Genomic DNA, 18746 nt, shown 5'->3' with positions numbered 1-18746 from the left:
AATGCTATTTATTTCCATTCATCCTTTTTGAAGTTGCAAAATATTGAAAACAAGTGGAGAAACAATGTCGATCTATACATTCTTTTGTTTACATACGACTGGCCTTCCAAAACGAGGTAAGATCTGGCAGACATTTTACTTAGGTCCACAAATCAATTGGGATTTATGTACGTCTTTAATGCAAAAGTCCTTGGCACTTTAAGAGGTAATTCAGAGCGAGAGGTGAATGCGAAACATTCGGAAATCAAACGGCCCATAAATACGAATAATCAAAGGACTTGCAATTAAGAAAACAGAGCACATAAGAATGTTCACGCTCGACCAGCTTAATAGTTAAACAAAACTCAAACAAAATAAATATGTTTTACTTTCTTTTTAGTGTATTTATTTGGGTAATTTGATTTTCAATACCCCATTTACGTTCAATTACTCCTTTCCAAACCGTATGCATTATAAACGAAGGTATAGCAAAACGTTAAGCTAAATGTATTTCTTGCTTAAACTTCTGAAATTTTCCAGCCTTTTCTACCGGCTAGACATTCTACTTTTCGATATTTTGCATATCGTGTCGGTGCAATCTCGGCATAAACAACTCCACATAGATGTACACTCTATAACTCATGCTGATAGTTATTCCAAGCAATATCTCATGTACATTTGCTCGATGTCAACTTCTAAATTTATGCACATGTATGTATGTGGGACTCTTCGGTATCCGTTGGGTATCCTTTTTGCCAGCTTGTTTTTGTTGCGGCTGTCGTTTTATCAAGCCGGCTAAAGCCGCTAAACTTTCCAGGACAACGGCAACAAACACGAAGCGGAAAAAATTGTACAAAAATTTTTATTGGATTTCGCGTGTCGCATCGGCCACGTTTTGCAGTTAGTTTTTGGTTTGCTTGTTGTTTTTGTCGATGTTACTCTTTTTTGAGGTTTGTTGGCCTTTTGCCAATGGCTTTTTCAATTATACTAATGACATTCAAAAAGAATTTGTAGCAATGCCAGAATGTAGCCGAAAAGACGAAAGCCATGGCGGCCATTTTGCCGCTTCACACATGCATGTGGCAACCCTAGTCCCTGTATCCACGTCTCTTTCCCACTCAGTGGCACAGACCAATCCCTATTTTTTTGGGCGAATGTTTTTGTGGCCGTTTTTGTTGCTGTATGGCTCTTGGCGACTGGGCAAATAAAAACAATTTGCGCCAAATTAAACTTATGAGGCATAAAGATATTTTGGCTGCTCCCCGTTAATGCCACAAACACAAAACACACAAACCGATTCTCGACAATGCGAGATGAAGATGGGAATCAGAGCATACCAAGCCATGTGGCCATGGAGTAAGGCAGAAAAAGACAACACACCCATGTATAACTCTGGCAAGTGATAAATCTAGGCACGACTTTCTTGAAGCCCACCAAAAACACAGCGGCTTGCTCCACAGTACAGTTTCAGTGAAGTAAATAGAATCCCTCATTTAATATTATTATAATTTATACGTTGTATAGTTGTGATGCCTCACTGCTTTGACATCATTGTAATGGGGTTCGCAAATAAGAATCATATATACACTATTTAACTTCATTTATTTCTTCATATACAAAAATCACGTCTGATCGCTATGACCGCAAATTACAAGAGAGAAAGAAAGAATACAGTTCAGTTCAATTAGCATCGATATATAAAATGTTAATCCGCTGTTAAGACAGCTGAAGCACCGGGTGACTCCGCTCATAATCCGTACATGCCGCCCGCCAATGCGTCGTCCAGCATGAAGGCTCCTTGTGATTCTTGATCCGTGTGTTGATCATAATTATGTTGAAATCGGAAGTGGACAAAGCTTTGTGATTGACCTCTTTTGAATGCCAGATTTCGTCTTTAATGTAACCACTCTGACTAGCGAGTCCGATCCAGGGTGCAGTTCGACGACTCGGCCTATAGTCCATTTAGCTGGTGGTAGATTATCATCCTTTATAATGACTAAGTCGTTGATGCTAAGATTATCTTTGATTTGGCACCACTTTGGCCGAGTTTGCAAGTGTGATAACCAATCACGAGACCATTGAGACCAGAATTGTCGCGTCATGTGTTGTTGTGCGAGAAATAGTTCACGCAAAGGCTTATTATTCGGCCGACCTTGTGGCGGTGCCAGTAGTGCGTCACCAATTAAGAAATGTGCTGGAGTTAGTACTTCTAAATCGTCAGGGTCGGCGGTTAGCGGGCAAAGTGGACGTGAGTTCAAACATGCTTCAATCCTGATCAAAACTGTAGTAAGCTCCTCATACGTCTGCTTGTGGCTGCCGACGATCCGTTTAAGATGATGCTTCATTGCTTTCACGTTTGCCTCCCAGATGCCACCAAAATTGGGAGAATATGGAGGTGTGAAATGCCACCTTGTCCCATGTTGACATGTCGATTCGTTTAGGGCTGCCTTGCAAGTGATGGGCTGGTTAAGCGATGTACTCGCGCCAACAAAATTTGTGCCGTTATCACTATACATATGTTGAACTTGTCCTCGACGTCCGGTGAATCGCGTAAATGCTTGCAGGAAGTGCTCTGTTGAAAGTCCAGTGACGGCTTCCAAGTGGACCGCCTTGGTTGCTAAGCATATAAAAATGGCTACATAGCCTTTGTAGGTGGTTGATCCTCGTACACGCGCGGCTTGAAGTTCAATCGCACCAGTGTAGTCAACTCCTGTTGTAATGAACGGACGAGTTGGGGGGTTGACTCGATGTAATGGCAAGTCACCCATCAATTGCTTCGCTACGACTGGAGCTACCTTAAAACATGTGACGCATTTCCGGATGATTCGCCTGACTGCTTGTCTGCCTCTGGGAATCCAGAATTTGTAGCGTATGTGAGCCAGTGTTAATTGAGCGCCGCCATGTAGAGTGAGCTGATGAGAGTGTTGAATTACCAAATCTGTAAATAGGTGACAATGAGGTAATATAATTGGATGTTTTCGAGAAAAAGAGAGATTTGAATGCTTGAGACGGCCACGAATCCTCAAGATATTGTTGTCAAGAAACGGTGTAAGATTTGAAAGTGTGCTACGGGGTGGTAACGGCTTGTTCCTTTTAAGCGCTTGGATGTCGGCGTGAAATGTATCGGATTGTGCAAGGCGAGCTATGCAGCACAGGGCCTCATCCAGCTCGTCAGGAGAGAGTGATCCGTGACTTCGTTGTGCTCGAGCATGAGCATTGTGGCAGAATCGTAACATGTATGCCGTGACACGTAGCAGTTTTGTATACGACGAGAATCGGTCAATAATAGAATCCTTTGTGTCTGACAAGGTAGTGAAGGCTCTAATTTTTATGGATTTGGCCTCCAGATCCCGTTCTTCTGGATTGAGCAATTGTGATTGCGTGTTTGGCCAAATATTGTGTGGTTTGCATAGCCAGGATGGGCCGTGCCACCAAATATCAGGTATTTGGCTCGGTGGTAAGCCTCTGGTTGCGCAATCTGCTGGGTTTTCCGATGTGTCTATGTGGTGCCACTGAGCCGCTGAGGTGTGGTCGAGAATGTAAGACACTCGGTTGGCTACAAACGTTTTCCACCTAGTAATGTCTCCTTTAATCCAGTGCAGAACAATGGTAGCATCGGTCCAGTAAAAGGTAGATATATGTGCATCGGTCCATCGGTTATTCTCCAGCACCCATTTGGTGAGTTTGGTAGCTAATACTGCACCGCATAGCTCAGTGCGCGGTATTGTTAACGGCTTGGTTGGCGAAATTTTTGATTTTGCGACGATGAGCGTTGTATAGAAAGTCCCATCAGACTGTTGGGTGCGTGCATACACTGCTGCTGCGTAAGCACTGGAGGATCCATCGCAAAAGGTGTGCAGTTGTATCTCACTACTAAATAGTGGCGTAAATTTGACGCTGCGTGGTATTTTGATCGTCTTAACCTTCATTAGTTGCTGTCGAAATTGTTGCCATTTGACGGCAATGGTGTTGGGAACTGGCTCATCCCAATCCAGTGATGTACTCGATCCGTCCTCGCGATATTGCTTCGCTAGTGTGATTTCTTTCAATATAATCTTTGCTGAAATTACAACTGGAGCGATTAATCCAAGAGGATCAAATAAACGTGCTATGGTCGATAGGATTTCTCGTTTTGTTATACCGGCTGGAGTATTTGCTAGTAATTTATAAGTGAAGCAATCTTGCTTGGGCAACCAGTACATACCCAGTGTTTTGATGGTGTCCGCATTGTCCCAACTGAGGGATGTCTGCTTGCATCGATGCTCGAGAGGTATCGTTGCCATCAGATCCTGGTCATTACTAGCCCATTTTCGTAGCTCCATGCCAGAGGATTTTAAAGCTAGCATAGTTTGCAAACTTTTCCGTATTGCTGCCTCTTGTGAATGATCGCCTGAGAGAATGTCGTCGACATATATCTCATTTTTGAGAACGTTGGATGCCATAGGATATTTTGTCTGTGTGTCTTCAGCTATTTGATGGATGACTCTTATAGCTGTATAAGGTGCAGACGCTGTTCCAAACGTGACGGTAGTTAAGCAATGCTGTTTGATGACTCCATCCGCCGCCCGCCATAAAATCCTCTGGTACTGCGTGTCATCAGGGTGGACATTGATACAGCGATACATTCGTTGTATATCGGCAGTGAAAACAAACTGATATTGTCTCCAATTCAAGAGAACGGCTGGCAGATCATTTTGCAGCGTGGGACCTACACATAGTACATCGTTTAACGATCTGCCATTTGAGGTCCGGGCCGATGCGTCAAAAACGATACGTTGTTTTGTGGTGAGGCTTTCTTCTTTGAAAACTGCATGATGTGGTAGCACGCATGATGCAACATGCCGACCGTAGGAATCCGTGGTTATGGTTGAGTTTTCGCTCGTCTCTGCCAACGTGATTTGACCTAGTTGAAAATATTCTTCAATTCCTTTGCAGTATCTGATCCATTTGTCTGGGTCCCTTTGAAGGCGCCTTTCGAGTTGAAGATATCTGTTCAGGGCGATCTGATGAGATTTTCCGAGCGTCATACTGGGGTCAAAGTTCCTCTTGAATGGCAAACGGACTTGATAACTGCCGTCTGGTTGACGTTGATGGGTCTGCTTAAAGAAAGACTCGCACCATTGATCTTCTTTGGAGAGCTTTGGGCGTTCTGGAACTGATTCTACCTCGCAAAATACCTTAAGCAGCTCTTCGGAGTTTATTATGGCATGATTACATCGAATGTGGCGTGTAATATGCGTGTTGCCAACATTGCCTAACAGAACCCATCCGAGTTGAGTATTCTGCGCTATGGGTTCGTTTGGCAAGCCAATCTTAGTTCCAGGTAACAAGAGTTGTGCCATAAGGTCGGCTCCAAAAATGATATCGATTCGCTTGGATCTATAATAATAGGGGTCTGCGAGCATGAGACCATGGATATGACTCCAGTTTCCTGCTGGAAAACTTTGACTTGGCATGTGTGATGTCAACGTGTTCAAAACATAAGCATCGTCGACCTTTAACGAGAAATTTGGGTTAGTTGCTGTTTGCACCGAACAACTTACGATGAATTTGCAGCGTCGTCCTGAATCTTGACCGACTCCGGTGATTGAAGTGCGAGTTGTGCTTCGGGAGAGCTGGAGAGACTGTACAGCATGCTCCGAAATGATAGTTGCTTCCGATCCTTGGTCAAGAAGCGCGTTTACCGTGGCCTGGCATCCTGTCTGTGTGTTACTGAGTACAACCCGAGCTGTTGCTAGTAGTACCTTTCGATGAGTCATAGATGAAGTTGTAGTTGACATGCACTGTAGAGTCGGCTTGGCATCTGAACTGGCTGCTGAACTTTGGCATGATGTCGAGGAGGGTATCAGCGTTGGCTGTGTTGCTGGAAAATGTAACATCGTGTGATGACGTTGACCACAATGAAGACAATTCTTGTTGCTGGGGCAGCTTGCTTGTGTGTGCGATTTTCCCAGGCAATTGAGACACAATTTTGCCTTGCTGGCCACTTCCTTCCGTTGGTAGCAATCCATTGAAAGAAATTGCGGACATCTTCGAAGTATGTGTAAGTTGCCACAATGATAGCAAGCGGACGCGGAAGCACCCGACCTGGTGTGGGCGCTGTGCACACGCACGCGTTTAGTACCGTCTGAAGTTTCATTTGACTGTTTCATGCCGCTGCACGCGTTACGGCTTTCAATAGCGTCTAACGTAACAAGTCGATCATTGAGGAACTGTTGCAGATCTTTGTATGAAGGAACGTCAATCTTGCTGCCCAGATGATGCTCCCAAGCTGTGTGAGTGTCTTTGGGTAGTTTGGTTGTTAGATAATGAGTCAACCAAAAATCTCCTCCCTGTAGTGGCGCCTTGACGGTATTGCAAGCGGCAATGCAGACGTTGACTGTGCTAACCATAGACCGTATGTCAGCAGATTTTTCTTTCGAAAGATTCGGTAAGTTGTAGAGCATGTTCATGTGGCTGGCGAACACAATTCGTGGGTTGTTATATCGTTGTAGAAGTGTGGTCCAAGCGACTTCATAGTTTGCTTCAGTTAAAGCGATTTGGCGAATGTCGTTGTCCAGGCCTACTGGTAATGCTTCCTTTAAAAAATGGAACCTTTGAATATTATCCAGACGCTCATTATTGTGAATTAAGCGTAAAAATGCATCATGAAAACTTGGCCAGTCCGCGCAGTTGCCAGAGAATTTCGGAACTGGTAATTTTGGCAGTGGTATCCGTACTTCCTCTACATGTGTTGTTATTGTAGAGTTAGCTGATTCGTTGTGCGTCACTGTGCCTGGATAAATTCGTTTCTTTTCTTCGGCCACGAAACAGTAAACTTCCATGCCCAGGTCTTCGAATTGGCTGATTGTATTTTGTTGCTTATACACACTTTCTTCGTATTCTGCCATGCATATAAGTGTGTGATGCGCCTGATGAAATTCTTTGTTAAACTCGTCGATTTGATTCAAACGTTTTTCGAAATATATTTCCGTTTTCCGCGCACTCGAGTCTTTTTTCACATTACTGAACAAGCGCTTCAAAGACTCAATGCGGTCAGTTTGAACTCGCACCAGTTGATCAAATTTCGACATTGTTTATACTGACGTTGCTCCACTGTATGTAATATGCACAAATGCTCGTATGTTATCGGTGTTCTTCTTTGACGTCTTGTTTTTTTTTTTGAGTTGGCAGAGATTCCGGCAAATCTAACGGAATCGAAGGGCAACGGGACTTAGCTCTGTCGTGATGAGAGCGAGCGCGAATGTTTGCGTATACTGCTCTGTCGTGATGAGAGCGAGCGCGATAGAAAACGTAGGCACGGTGATTTATCTGGATGAAGCCGACCACGAAGATAAAATTGCCAAACAGCTTTTAGCAATTATTAATTATGATTCTTATGAGCAAGGTTCCCCTCATGGGCCACCAATGTATAGTTGTGATGCCTCACTGCTTTGACATCATTGTAATGGGGTTCGCAAATAAGAATCATATATACACTATTTAACTTCATTTATTTCTTCATATACAAAAATCACGTCTGATCGCTATGACCGCAAATTACAAGAGAGAAAGAAAGAATACAGTTCAGTTCAATTAGCATCGATATATAAAATGTTAATCCGCTGTTAAGACAGCTGAAGCACCGGGTGACTCCGCTCATAATCCGTACATACGTAAAAAAATATCTTTATTTTAAAGAGAGTTTAAGCAGCAAAAAAAGCAATCAATCTTGTACAATTAATATTGTTATACTATTGTTTGATTATATTATATTTGTTTTTAGTATTGTTCATATTAATAACTTTATTATTTATCATGGGAAAAGTTCGAATAAATAATGTTCTTCGTCTGTGATTGGAAACATGAAACATACGAAACCTTATACATATATAATATTTATAAATAATTATAATATACTATTTTAAATATTTATTAACTTTACTTCTATAAATTGCACCCCATCTGTGTGGATATGGGTAAGACAAGACGTCACATAGGACGCAACAAAAGCAGCGGCGAACGCCAAAAGACCAAAGTCGACGCTAAGAAAGGATATTAAAGATTAAATGATATAAGCGGCAAGTTGACGTTGAAACAACTCTAGGGAGCGGAGGAGCGGGCAAAGTGCCCCAAAAACGGGGTGGAAACTTAACCAAGCCAACAACTCCCCCTACCATGTGAAATCTGAGCGCCATAGATAAAACACATGATGCGACGTACACGAGTATGTGTGTGGGAAGTCTGTGTGGGTGACATTGAAAAGGATAACATCCCCATCACCATGCCCATCCCCATCTCCATCCCCATCAGATTCCGCCCCATCTCAGCTGTGGCCTCAATTCTGTTTTTGTTTTTTGATTTTTTTTTGCGTTGCTGTGTCTAATTAACCGCGTGCGTGGCGCATCATAAATCGTTTCAACCATGCACAAGGCCATTAAAATTCATATCAAACCAGATACCCAAAGAGCGGCATGTTCTTGTATTTGTCAGGCAAATAAACGCAAATTTCCCTGTGGCATAGAATTGGCGGGGTCTCAAATTGCAAAGGAGGTTGAAGAGATTTTTTGTATAATTTTGTAAGAGTTTTCCGGTGCATGTAATCAGTTTTCATAATTTACTTATGTTGGTTTTTGTGTTTTTTAAGAATATGCATAAAGAAATTTGTTAAACAAGTTGGAGAAAGGTTTTTTTAAAAGCGAAATATTAAGATTTAAAAATGTATAAAAATATATAACATAAATATTATATAGTTTATTACCGCGTGATTGAAAAAAAGTTAAGCGAATGTGATTACCAGAACACCTTTGTTTCACAAGCCATCTACATTTTATGGCAATATTTAAATATCGTATAACCGACACTCGGTCATAAACAACCTTGGACGCATATTAATAATTCAAGTCAACTTGAAATTATTCTGCTCACTCCTTTTTTGGGGCACAGGAGCCGACTTAAATCATTTTGTAGTCCAAAGCCTGAAGTACGTAACTCCAATCCAACTCGACTTGATTTGGGGCTTTGCCGCATATGAGCACTTGTAATTATAATTTCCACTTATTATTTCTCGGGCTGGTTTGTTTTTTGTTTACGGGCGATGTTAATGCAGAGCACTAAAGCTGTTTTCGACATTTTTGCGACAATTAAATTACTTTTCTCGGCCAGACATTCGCTGTGGGTGCTTGGGTGTTGTTCGCATTCATCGCATATAGTTGGATATGCTGGGCATGTTTATAATTTCATAATTTACCAGAAGTTTTGTACGACGCCACATGTCCTGCTGTGCTGCGTGTGGGTTCAACTGGCGCGGGCACTGTGGGGTTAAGGTGGATGAGTTGGGTGAGTTGTGGTCCTTTGGCTTCGCCGGTCGGGCTTATGCACTACAAATTTGTGTGGGATTTGGCGAGAGTTTCTGCGAAAAGTTTGACGATATGAGAGATCAGGAATAATTCATGAGCCTGAATTATAGGATGAGCATGCGCCACGCAGTCGGAAATGGTTTAAATGGCATTAAAAACAGAAACACTTTTAATTTACAATTTCATATATATTTTTCCATAAAATTCTGATAATCATTACCATCACAAAGTAAGTAATACGAAGGCACAGGCATTGATGCCACATTGATTTCAGATTGATAAACCCTTCCATTGATCTCAAGTGCGAGTGTAAACTTTCTTTTTACTTTTTCTGGCCTTTTCCATTGATAAATGTAGTTACATAGAAAATTCCCTGCCCCAGGCTGGATGTCAATAATCCCTTCGGCTTAGCTCGTTAATCAGCTCTATTTTTTGGCTCTGCCTTTTTTCAGGGCACCCAGCAGTTGGCAATACCCTTTTGCCTCACATCCATCGTTCATCAGCATAATTAGAAGCTGTCGCTTGTAGTTGAAAGTAATTTCGCAACTGTTGTTTGCCGGCACCCTTGTGATGATTTTACCTACAACAAATGCCTACCAACAGTTTTGGCCCGCCCAAGAGCGAGTAGATCGCCCGCTGAGCGGCAAGGGAACTGCGGCAATATGTTGATCGCAGGAACCACCCCTGAGCAAAATTAGGGGAGGTGGAGTGTGGAAAACCAAAAGTGTTTATACATGATTTTCAGCAAGAGGCCACCCCATCGACGGTGTTCCATTAGGGAGGCTTCAGCAGGACGGCCACGCCCCTCTCTTTCGCGGTCTTTTGTTGCTGAAAACTAAATTGCAGACTGTCAATTACAGTTGCCGCCTTCGAGTTGGCTAAGAACTTAATTGCCGAGCAAATACCGCCGCTCGAAGAAACAGCATTCGTGGAACTCCGGCGCGGAAAAAATAAATTATTAATCGATGGGCGGTTGAGAATTGGCAATCCACTGGTCCTTGAAACCTATCTTGATACTGACATTTTTTAAATTTATTTATTTTTGAATTTACTTAAAACAAGAGAGAACGCTGTAGTCGAGTTTCTCGACTATCTGATACCCGTTACTCAGCGGGGTGCTACCGCACCAAAAACTGTCAGTGTGGAAATTTCTCCTTTGCACTTCCACTAGCTTAGTAACGGGTATCAGATAGTCTGGGAACTCGACTATAGCGTTCTCTCTTGTTTTGTCCTACAATGTATCTTGAAATAATTTTGATCTACAATGTAAGTTTGCAAAAAGTCATTTTCTAAAGGTTAAAGCCTTTTTATTTAAAAATTTTTAATGAAATCCTTTTTTTGAAACATACATACGTGACTCACGTGTGCTGCCTATTATCGCTTAATCTGAAATTCTGCCAATGAAGTAACTCTCTTGCCAAAATCCTAATGCACAAATCCCTTTAATTTGGCGGAAGCTATGACAAGTCAAGTCATTATCATCCCGCCTGGTTTTCCAGATGTGTGGGTGGATGTCCTAGGGTTAGGACCTCCCCGACTCCCTTCCATTTGTCTGTGTCTGTGCAACTGTGTGGGCTTCTACGAGTGTGTGCGTGGCGTGTTGACGCAGTAATTACCAGATGATGGATTGTTGCGTTGCGTTTAAATTTAATTTCTCTGACATTTGGCGCCTTGGCACTCGCTTCACCAGCCCAAAATGGATGCGAGAAGTGCGTGTTCTGAGGCCCTGGCCAAAGAACTGTGAAATTATCTACATTAGTGTATACAGTAGAGGCCACAATAATAGAACTCTGAAAGTTGTACTCCTTGCCATACTGAACAGGAAGCTTCAATGTCTGCAAAGCACGCACTACAAAAAAATCTCCTTTAGTTTTGACAGAACTTAGTGTAAAACACTATGGAAACAAATAAAATATATTGCTAGGTTCTAGTAGGCAGTATTAACATTCCGTCGAATGTGTCATTATTGCTATTATTTTGACCGCAGTGGTGTATTCGTATTTGCTCAGAGCGTACGTACGTATGTGTGGGTATGCCAGGAAGCGGAAGTTAAGTAATGTGTCAGTCAAGTCAGCCAGTTGGCATTGATGCAATGGGCGTGGAGAATTTATATGGCGACTGACATTGGTGGCAGATAATTTGGGTTACGTTCGCTCTATTCTAATGCCGCCTCGTCTTGTTAATGATAATGTGCTGGAGGGGCGGAGGTGTAGGTAATTCCTGGCTTAGGTAATGATAACGTCGAGCGCGTTACTCTTATTACCTTTTATGATTATACACGTGGAACAAGAAGGAGACGCACATGCACGCACTATCACGAAACATTTTCAATCGTTAAAAAATGTTCCCAGTTCCAATTTAAGGTTTCAGCGGGGTCTTATGAATTTGGGGTGGAATAAGGCTCAATTATAAGTATATTATTCGGACTAGAAACAGTTAGGGAATTATCAAACTAGTTCAGAAACAAATAACAATGTTTAAGCGTGTGCTAGAATTCCTTGAACAAAAACATCTCAAAAAGTATATTTTTTACTAACTCCACTTTTACATTTTTCATTTTATACAAAAATACATTTTTTATGTAATACAGATCAGAATTTTTCCTATTTCCGCCTTTATTTCAAACTCTTCCCATTGCAAAGACCTCAAAATGCTCCTATCCCAAAATCAGGTTTGCCTTCCCAGTAATCTGATGAAGTCCTCCTGGAACTCAACAGAAAATACAAAACGAAAAAGGAAATTTCCATAAACCCAACGTCATAATTACTATGACATTTTTTCCATAATGACTTTTTCCCTGAAACAAAACCGATAAGACCTGCAAGTTGGAGAAAGGGGGGCGGCCAATTGAGGTGGAGTGTTGGGGCTCAGATATGCGTGCTGCAAGTTCATAGGCGCCTTATTACACACTTTAATTTAATAAAAAGCTTGTAAATGCTCGCACACATGGTCCGCTGGAAAACTGAAAATGCTACGCCTTTTTATTACATAATGAGAACGAGACTTGCCGCCCCTTGGATAGCTGCTCATTTGATATTCAGCTAACGCCGCGCGGCTTCCTGTGTCGAATGCTTGGAAAGTGCGTGAGTTTACTCTGAACTCTGCACTGCAAGATATTCATAACAGAACGTACGCTGTATAATATATTTTTACAAATTTAGCCGAGATTTCCTATATTTGCTCTAATCAAATGTGAATATATCAGGCTCTTTTTCGAGTATTAGCTGTTGAAAAACATGCATACTTATAGGTAAACTATCTAAATATTAATTATTTTAACACAACAACTTGATTTTTGGGTTTATGTAAAGAGTTTTCCATCTCACAGACACGCTTTCCATCATAGCAATTTATGTGCAGTGTGGTTTTGGTTTGCGCTAGGGCCCGGTTTTAAGTTCAGGCTTAGTTGGCTGCACCTGCAGGCCAGCCCCTTCCAACTGGCCAACTTCCCACCCCTCTGGTCAGTTGGCCCTGACGTGTCGGACATTACAAATTATGCCCGGGAGCCCCCGGAGCCCGCGGAGCCCCGGGATCGGCGGCAAGTGTGCGGCATGTGGAATCCGGGGACGGACCACCATCAATGTCCATACAATGACGAGCGCCGACGTCCCTGACATTTGAGGAGGGTTCCTCGGCTCGCAGGTACAAAATGAAATCGAAATGGGAAACGAAAGCAAAACCGCAACATCGGTGATATCTCCAAGGAATATCTGAATTTCTATCTATCTGTATGGATGTTATTTAATTTGTTACGCTTTACAACTCTGAGGCCGCTCGCTGAAAGATCCTTGCGTGCATAATTTATTGTTTTCATTCGGACAGTTTCCCTGTTGCGGCTTGAATTGTTCGAAAAGGTGTTATAACTATTCATTGCTTGTGTGAAATCTTAAATTGCAGTGCCGCTTAATTGAATTCTTTGTTGCGTGAGCTAGTTCTTAAATTCTTTCTCAGGGCCTATTGTTTAACCGAATTTATAGAGCAATGCGGGCGGTCGCGACTATTAAAAAATAGGAAAACTGTGCGTGCAGAGCATTGTGAAGAGGAATGATCGGGTATTTAGCTATGCACAGCTGGTACAGAATGGGAAATATATTGCATTCTACGCCACAAAATGATCGTTAATTTGTAGTAACTAAAACAGTCTTCCGGGTGGTCGTGTAACCGAAAGGAAGTGGTATTGCACAGCCGCAGAAAGGGACAGGAAGTTATACTTTATATGCGATCAGATATCTGCAGGTGTGAAAAGTAAATTTATATAACTACTAGCGTGTGTTTGTCAAGGCAATATATCAAAAGCGTAAAGATATAAAATCTAAGTACATTTTAAACCGATAAAACTTAAATAAAAATCATACAGTTCCTTCTCTTAATATTCCGAAATATCCCAGCCTAAAGGGGATTAGTTTAAATTAAAGAGCTTCCCATCATAAATTTCTTCATCCATAACTTTTGCTCCCGAATTCAGTCCGCTTATCACGGACACTTTCGACGAGCTTTTCCGCCAGATTGGGTTCTGAGTTGAGTGTCAGGATACCGAGCAGAAGTTGACAAAAATTAGACGGAAATCTTTTATAGTCTCCCCGCAAAAAATGTTATTGTTAACAGCTTAATGGAGCATTCCGTCATCAGGGGGAGCTGGATTTCAAGTTTTAGGAGGGGCACACAACAAGAAACAGCAATAATAAAGATTATACACGCGCAATAATTACTAGAAAATTGTTGTACAGAAAATCTCTGACATAACAGATGTCCCTTGTTCTCTGTTTTTTGTGCATGGGTGGCACTTTTCGAAGGGGACTTAGGCTTTAAAAAACCAGTAAAGTACAACCAATTATATCTAAGAAAATTGGCCAATGACTTACAACAGAAACGAAGAAGTGCATTAATTTCTCTCACATATGATCGTTTCTTTGGCCCATTTTAGCTAAGGGGTTCCTTTTCCCGAATCCCTTTATCCAGAGCCACTGGAGGAACTTCCTTGAGCCTTGGCTTCTTACAGACCAAGTCCTCCTAAGTCCTCCCACGGCCAACCATCTACAACCCTCTTTCCACCCAACTCTGTCTCGAGGTTTCGCGGTTCGTTTGCTCCCGACTACTCCACCGTAATATGCACCTAATCCTTTCTACAAAATCATAATCGCATAGTACGTAATCAGAGCGATGCCAGCAGTGAGCTCTCCCTCTCCCTCTCTCTCTTTCGGCAAGGACACTGTTGTTCGCCGAGGGTCTCGTCGAGTCCTGCATCCTGCCAACAGCTAACAGCTAACAGCTACCAGCTAACTGGCAACATTCATTCAGTTTTAATGCCAGTTTCATAACTCGTGCGCTCACTGGGCCATGAGAAGAGGAGAAGAGCCCGGCAATTAACGCGAGTCCTTCGACTTGCAGCCACAATATCCCAGCATCATTATCCTTTTGGCCTCTCGCTGGCAGCAGTGGGTTAAGGGTACGGCACATACACACACACGTATTTATGGTAGACCCAACGATGTAAACCCAAGACTACAATTAATCAAGAACTCAAATTTCAACTCTTTGCAGAAAGGGGGAAATTCAAAACCAGGCGTAGAATGGCGAGTCCCTTACCTAATCAAGCCTACAATAGGGAGGAAAATTTTATAAATTGATATAAATTTTTAAAAAATGAATTGCCGCCCAGACCTCGAACTCTTTGTCGTGGCTGTGACATTTGACAATAAATATATATAATTTTTTCCGCGCCTTATTTACAATATATGCAGCAGACAGTAGACAGTAACGGGGGTCTGCTGTTCGCAATGATGATGGATGATCCAGCGTTCGGTTTTTCATTTCGGAAAATCTCCGGGCTGAAAAACGCAGTGATTTTGATGGGTTCCGGACTGGGCTTTTTTCCCCTTGCTGCGGTTGCTTTGCATACAAGTTGGGAAAACAGAAATTTAAAAAAAAGACAAATTAAATGAAAATGAATTAAAAATTAATTAAATCAAATTGCTGTGGCGGCTTCTACTTTTCTTGTGGACGGGGTCCAAATGATTCATAAAATATATGACAGCGGCTGGATTATTCTCCCTTTTTTCCTATCCCTCATTTATGGGGGCGCTGGCTCAGATTGCTAATGACTTAAGTATTCGGGTGTTTGGGGCGGGGAGTATGGCAGATTTTGGTTGAGAAGAGTTTGTCTTAAATGATTTGGAAGTAATTGGTTGACATCAGCGGTGATTGATCTCCTGATGATATATCGAAACTTTATGGAGGCCTTTAATGGGCGGACAGGCATGAAAGATATCCCAAAATGTGGGCTTCAAAACTGGATTAAATTAAAAAAAGTTTTAAAGGAAATTTTCTTTATTATTTACCACAATTAAACATCCCCTTTCTTTAATATTTCAAAACCAAATTTGTATATTAAAGTTTATTTGGAGGAATTTCTATCCCTTTTTCCTTTTTATCGTCATGTCATTTGCATATGTCCTTCAGAAGTAAGAAGCTTACGCATGTGCGACTTTATTATTGCAGATGTTTTACATTCTCGCCATCGCCATCGCCATCGCCATCGCCTCGCATCCAATAATAGTTTCACCTTCTGATGAGGCTGATAAACCCGTCATGACAAATTCCCCTTTTCAACGTCCCACCAGCCGACGCGTCCTTACAATCCGAATAGAAAGCTCTGAAACGCCTCAAATGCGCCGTTCGTTGTTCAATCCTAATCAGATTAGTTTCTTTGACCTACCCTAATCAAATTTCATGCAAATAACCTTCTCTAATCTATTTGTTAACCGACACAGGCGCACAGAAAGAAGCTTAGTCCATGGCAGTCCTTCAATCAATCAGAATCCTTGCATAGAGTTCCTCAGCTGTCACACATTTCCATCTTCATCTCGGTTCCTTTCGTTTTTTGTTCGTTGGTGTAAATTCAAGTCAATCCGGGGGATATATAATGGCACACAAAACTACCCTTGAAGACTTAAAATTCCACCCCGTTCTGGGGCCCCTTTGTGTGGAAATTAGACAAAAACTGCAAAAGATGCTGCGAATTTGTAATCCTTGAGGAATTTTTCACTTATTCCCCAGGGGGACAAGTCCTTCAAATGACTGAGATGGCTGGCTAGGTGGTGTGGAGGGGTGCGGGGACTGGTAGCTAAGTTACACATTTAAGTTTTACTTTCCTTTACTTTGTTTGCTGTTTTATGATTATTATTTTTTCGCATTTGCCCAACTTCAGTTTCCATTTATGCAACTATGCCTGCGACAGATAAGTTATTTGAGTTCTGCCAGGACTCGTGCGAAAAGGAAGAACCGAAAATGGGAGGACGAACGAATTTGTAAAATTCCAATTAAGAATCTTTGGTTTACTTTGTAAGTTGACTCTCAACTTATTTAGACACTACACAACGACACACGAAACACACTCACACATGTAAAGTAATACCCAAAGTCTAAGGGGCGGGCGGGGGTCGGGCCAGTAAGTGGAGCTGGGAAATCCTAACACACACTTAAGCGAAACAAAGAGGACACAAGACAACGGACAGCAACAACAGAGAATAAATAAGAGCAAAACAAACTCGCTCGCTCACACACTCAGACGGTCGAGGTCACAAAAATAGTTCGATGCATTAAATATAATTTTTGTAGATATTGATTTTAAGTAAGATTTCTTGAAGTTTTTATCAAAAATTAAGCAGGGATTCAAATTAAGCCATTTCTATTTAGTTTCATCAGTATAAATAAATGCTTTTGTGAAAGTTTCATCTTATAAAAGCTTAAGCTTAAAAAAAGAGATTTCATGATAAAAGGATCATAAAAGGATTCAGTAATAATTAAATGTCGTTATTATTACTTTTATTATTATTATTTTGATTTTTATTAACAAAGCCCGTTTATTTGCATGTATTTTAAAGTTTATATTTACAAGTCCCCAGAAGTTAGCTAATTTTCTGACCGCTGCTGTGCACACATCCTTGTTCACCAACACACACGCAGAGTGAAATCCTAGAAGGGCGAGCGGCGAACGGCGAACGGCTCTCATGTCCTGCTCCACTCGTCCTTGCTCTAATGGACGAATAAATTGCTCGTGAATGAAATGAGAGTACGCTGGCCGCTCTGCTTCTTCCTGCCTCCTTCCGCCCAGCGCCCGCCCCCTGCGTGTGGGCGTGGCCGGAGACGACAACGCACTCATACGCAAAGCAAAGCAAACAGACAAACAACAAACTGGCAAACAGACTGGCAAACAAACAAACAAACGGAGAAACGGAGAAACGGATGCCCGGGACACAAAACTAAAAACTAAAAGCGACATCCAAAACGAGGGGAAGAAATTGCTCTCGAAAATCTTATTTTTCTCGACCGGCAATGGGGGCAATATTGGTGATAAAATAAAATACGAGACGCGGGCCAAGACGATGACAGCATCGAGACAAGGATACGGATACAGATAGCCAGGACGAGTCCTATCTGCCCCCGATCCCTGGCCACCAAAATTTATGTTTTAGTTAATACACCCAAAGACACAGAAGGGTTCTAATCGCTTGTAAATGGCATACGGAAAAGGTCTCGCTTGGGTAGTAAAAGGTATTAGTGCATGTGGTCGTGGTTAATTTAGTGAAAAGCGACGCCTTACGCAGTTTTATACTTCCAGGGAAGTAATAAATACATAATTCAATATTCCCTTGATATACATAAGGTTCTTAGTTTTGTTCCGTGTTTTACAGAAACAGGAGAGAAAATCCTCTTACGTAGTGCTTACTAAGTTATACAATTATGTCATCTATAAAATACTTTGAAATTTAAGGAATAAATATATAGTTCAATCCTAAAATAAATAACTTACATTACTGCTTAGCTTCTACAATCTAGATGATAAACCCTATACTGCATTTAGAAATTCAGGAATATATTTGAAGCGACAAACCGAATGCATTGGCAAATTGTAAGTTTCCACAAGCCAGGACTCGATTTGTAGTCCTCCCCGAATATTTAAATTCCCCGATATCCTTCCTCCGATTCCAGAATTTTTGTTGTCCCAGCATCATTTTTAACGAGCATTGCAAAGGGTTTGGTTGCAGTTCTCCCCCCAGGAGTTCAATTCGCATTGTCCCCACTGACACAACCAGACTTAACTCCCAACTGCCCCAACTGGCACCCTTAACCCCACAGTGGCCCCCCCCTCCCCGTTCTGCAGCAAGAACAAGCGATTCCAGATAGAGACAGACACATGGCCATCGAGGATGTAGGTCAGGCGAGTGTTCGGGGCTTTTATGAATTGCCAGCAGCTGACTTGACTTGATGGCGATGGCGATGGCAGCAGATTTTGGTTTTCATTTTGCAGCCAAAAAGCCAAAGCCAAAGCCAAAGCCAAGACGACTAAAAATCAATAACTGTCCGCAAGGACACCGAAAAGGGCGCCCAAGTGGGTGGGCAGCTTGGCTGTTTTTGTTCGCTGATAAA

General features: G+C 41.9%; 1 protein-coding gene across 1 annotated transcript; it reads right to left on the bottom strand.

The window, feature by feature from the left end:
- Positions 1–2168: 2168 nt before the first annotated feature.
- LOC120321458 lies at positions 2169–7398 on the bottom strand. Its single transcript, XM_039373976.2, has 2 exons — positions 3101–7398; positions 2169–2384 (listed from the first exon to the last, which is right to left on the bottom strand). Exons 1-2 carry the CDS (start codon positions 7050–7052, stop codon positions 2308–2310), a joined length of 4029 nt encoding a protein of 1342 aa, XP_039229910.1. The 5' UTR covers positions 7053–7398; the 3' UTR covers positions 2169–2307.
- Between the last annotated feature and the right edge of the window lie 11348 nt (positions 7399–18746).

Source organism: Drosophila yakuba, chromosome 3L (assembly GCF_016746365.2).
Source record: "Drosophila yakuba strain Tai18E2 chromosome 3L, Prin_Dyak_Tai18E2_2.1, whole genome shotgun sequence".
In the NCBI taxonomy this organism is placed as follows: Eukaryota; Metazoa; Arthropoda; class Insecta; order Diptera; family Drosophilidae; genus Drosophila; species Drosophila yakuba.
Note: the sequence above shows the minus strand (reverse complement) of the source record. Positions and strands in the feature narration are given on the sequence as shown.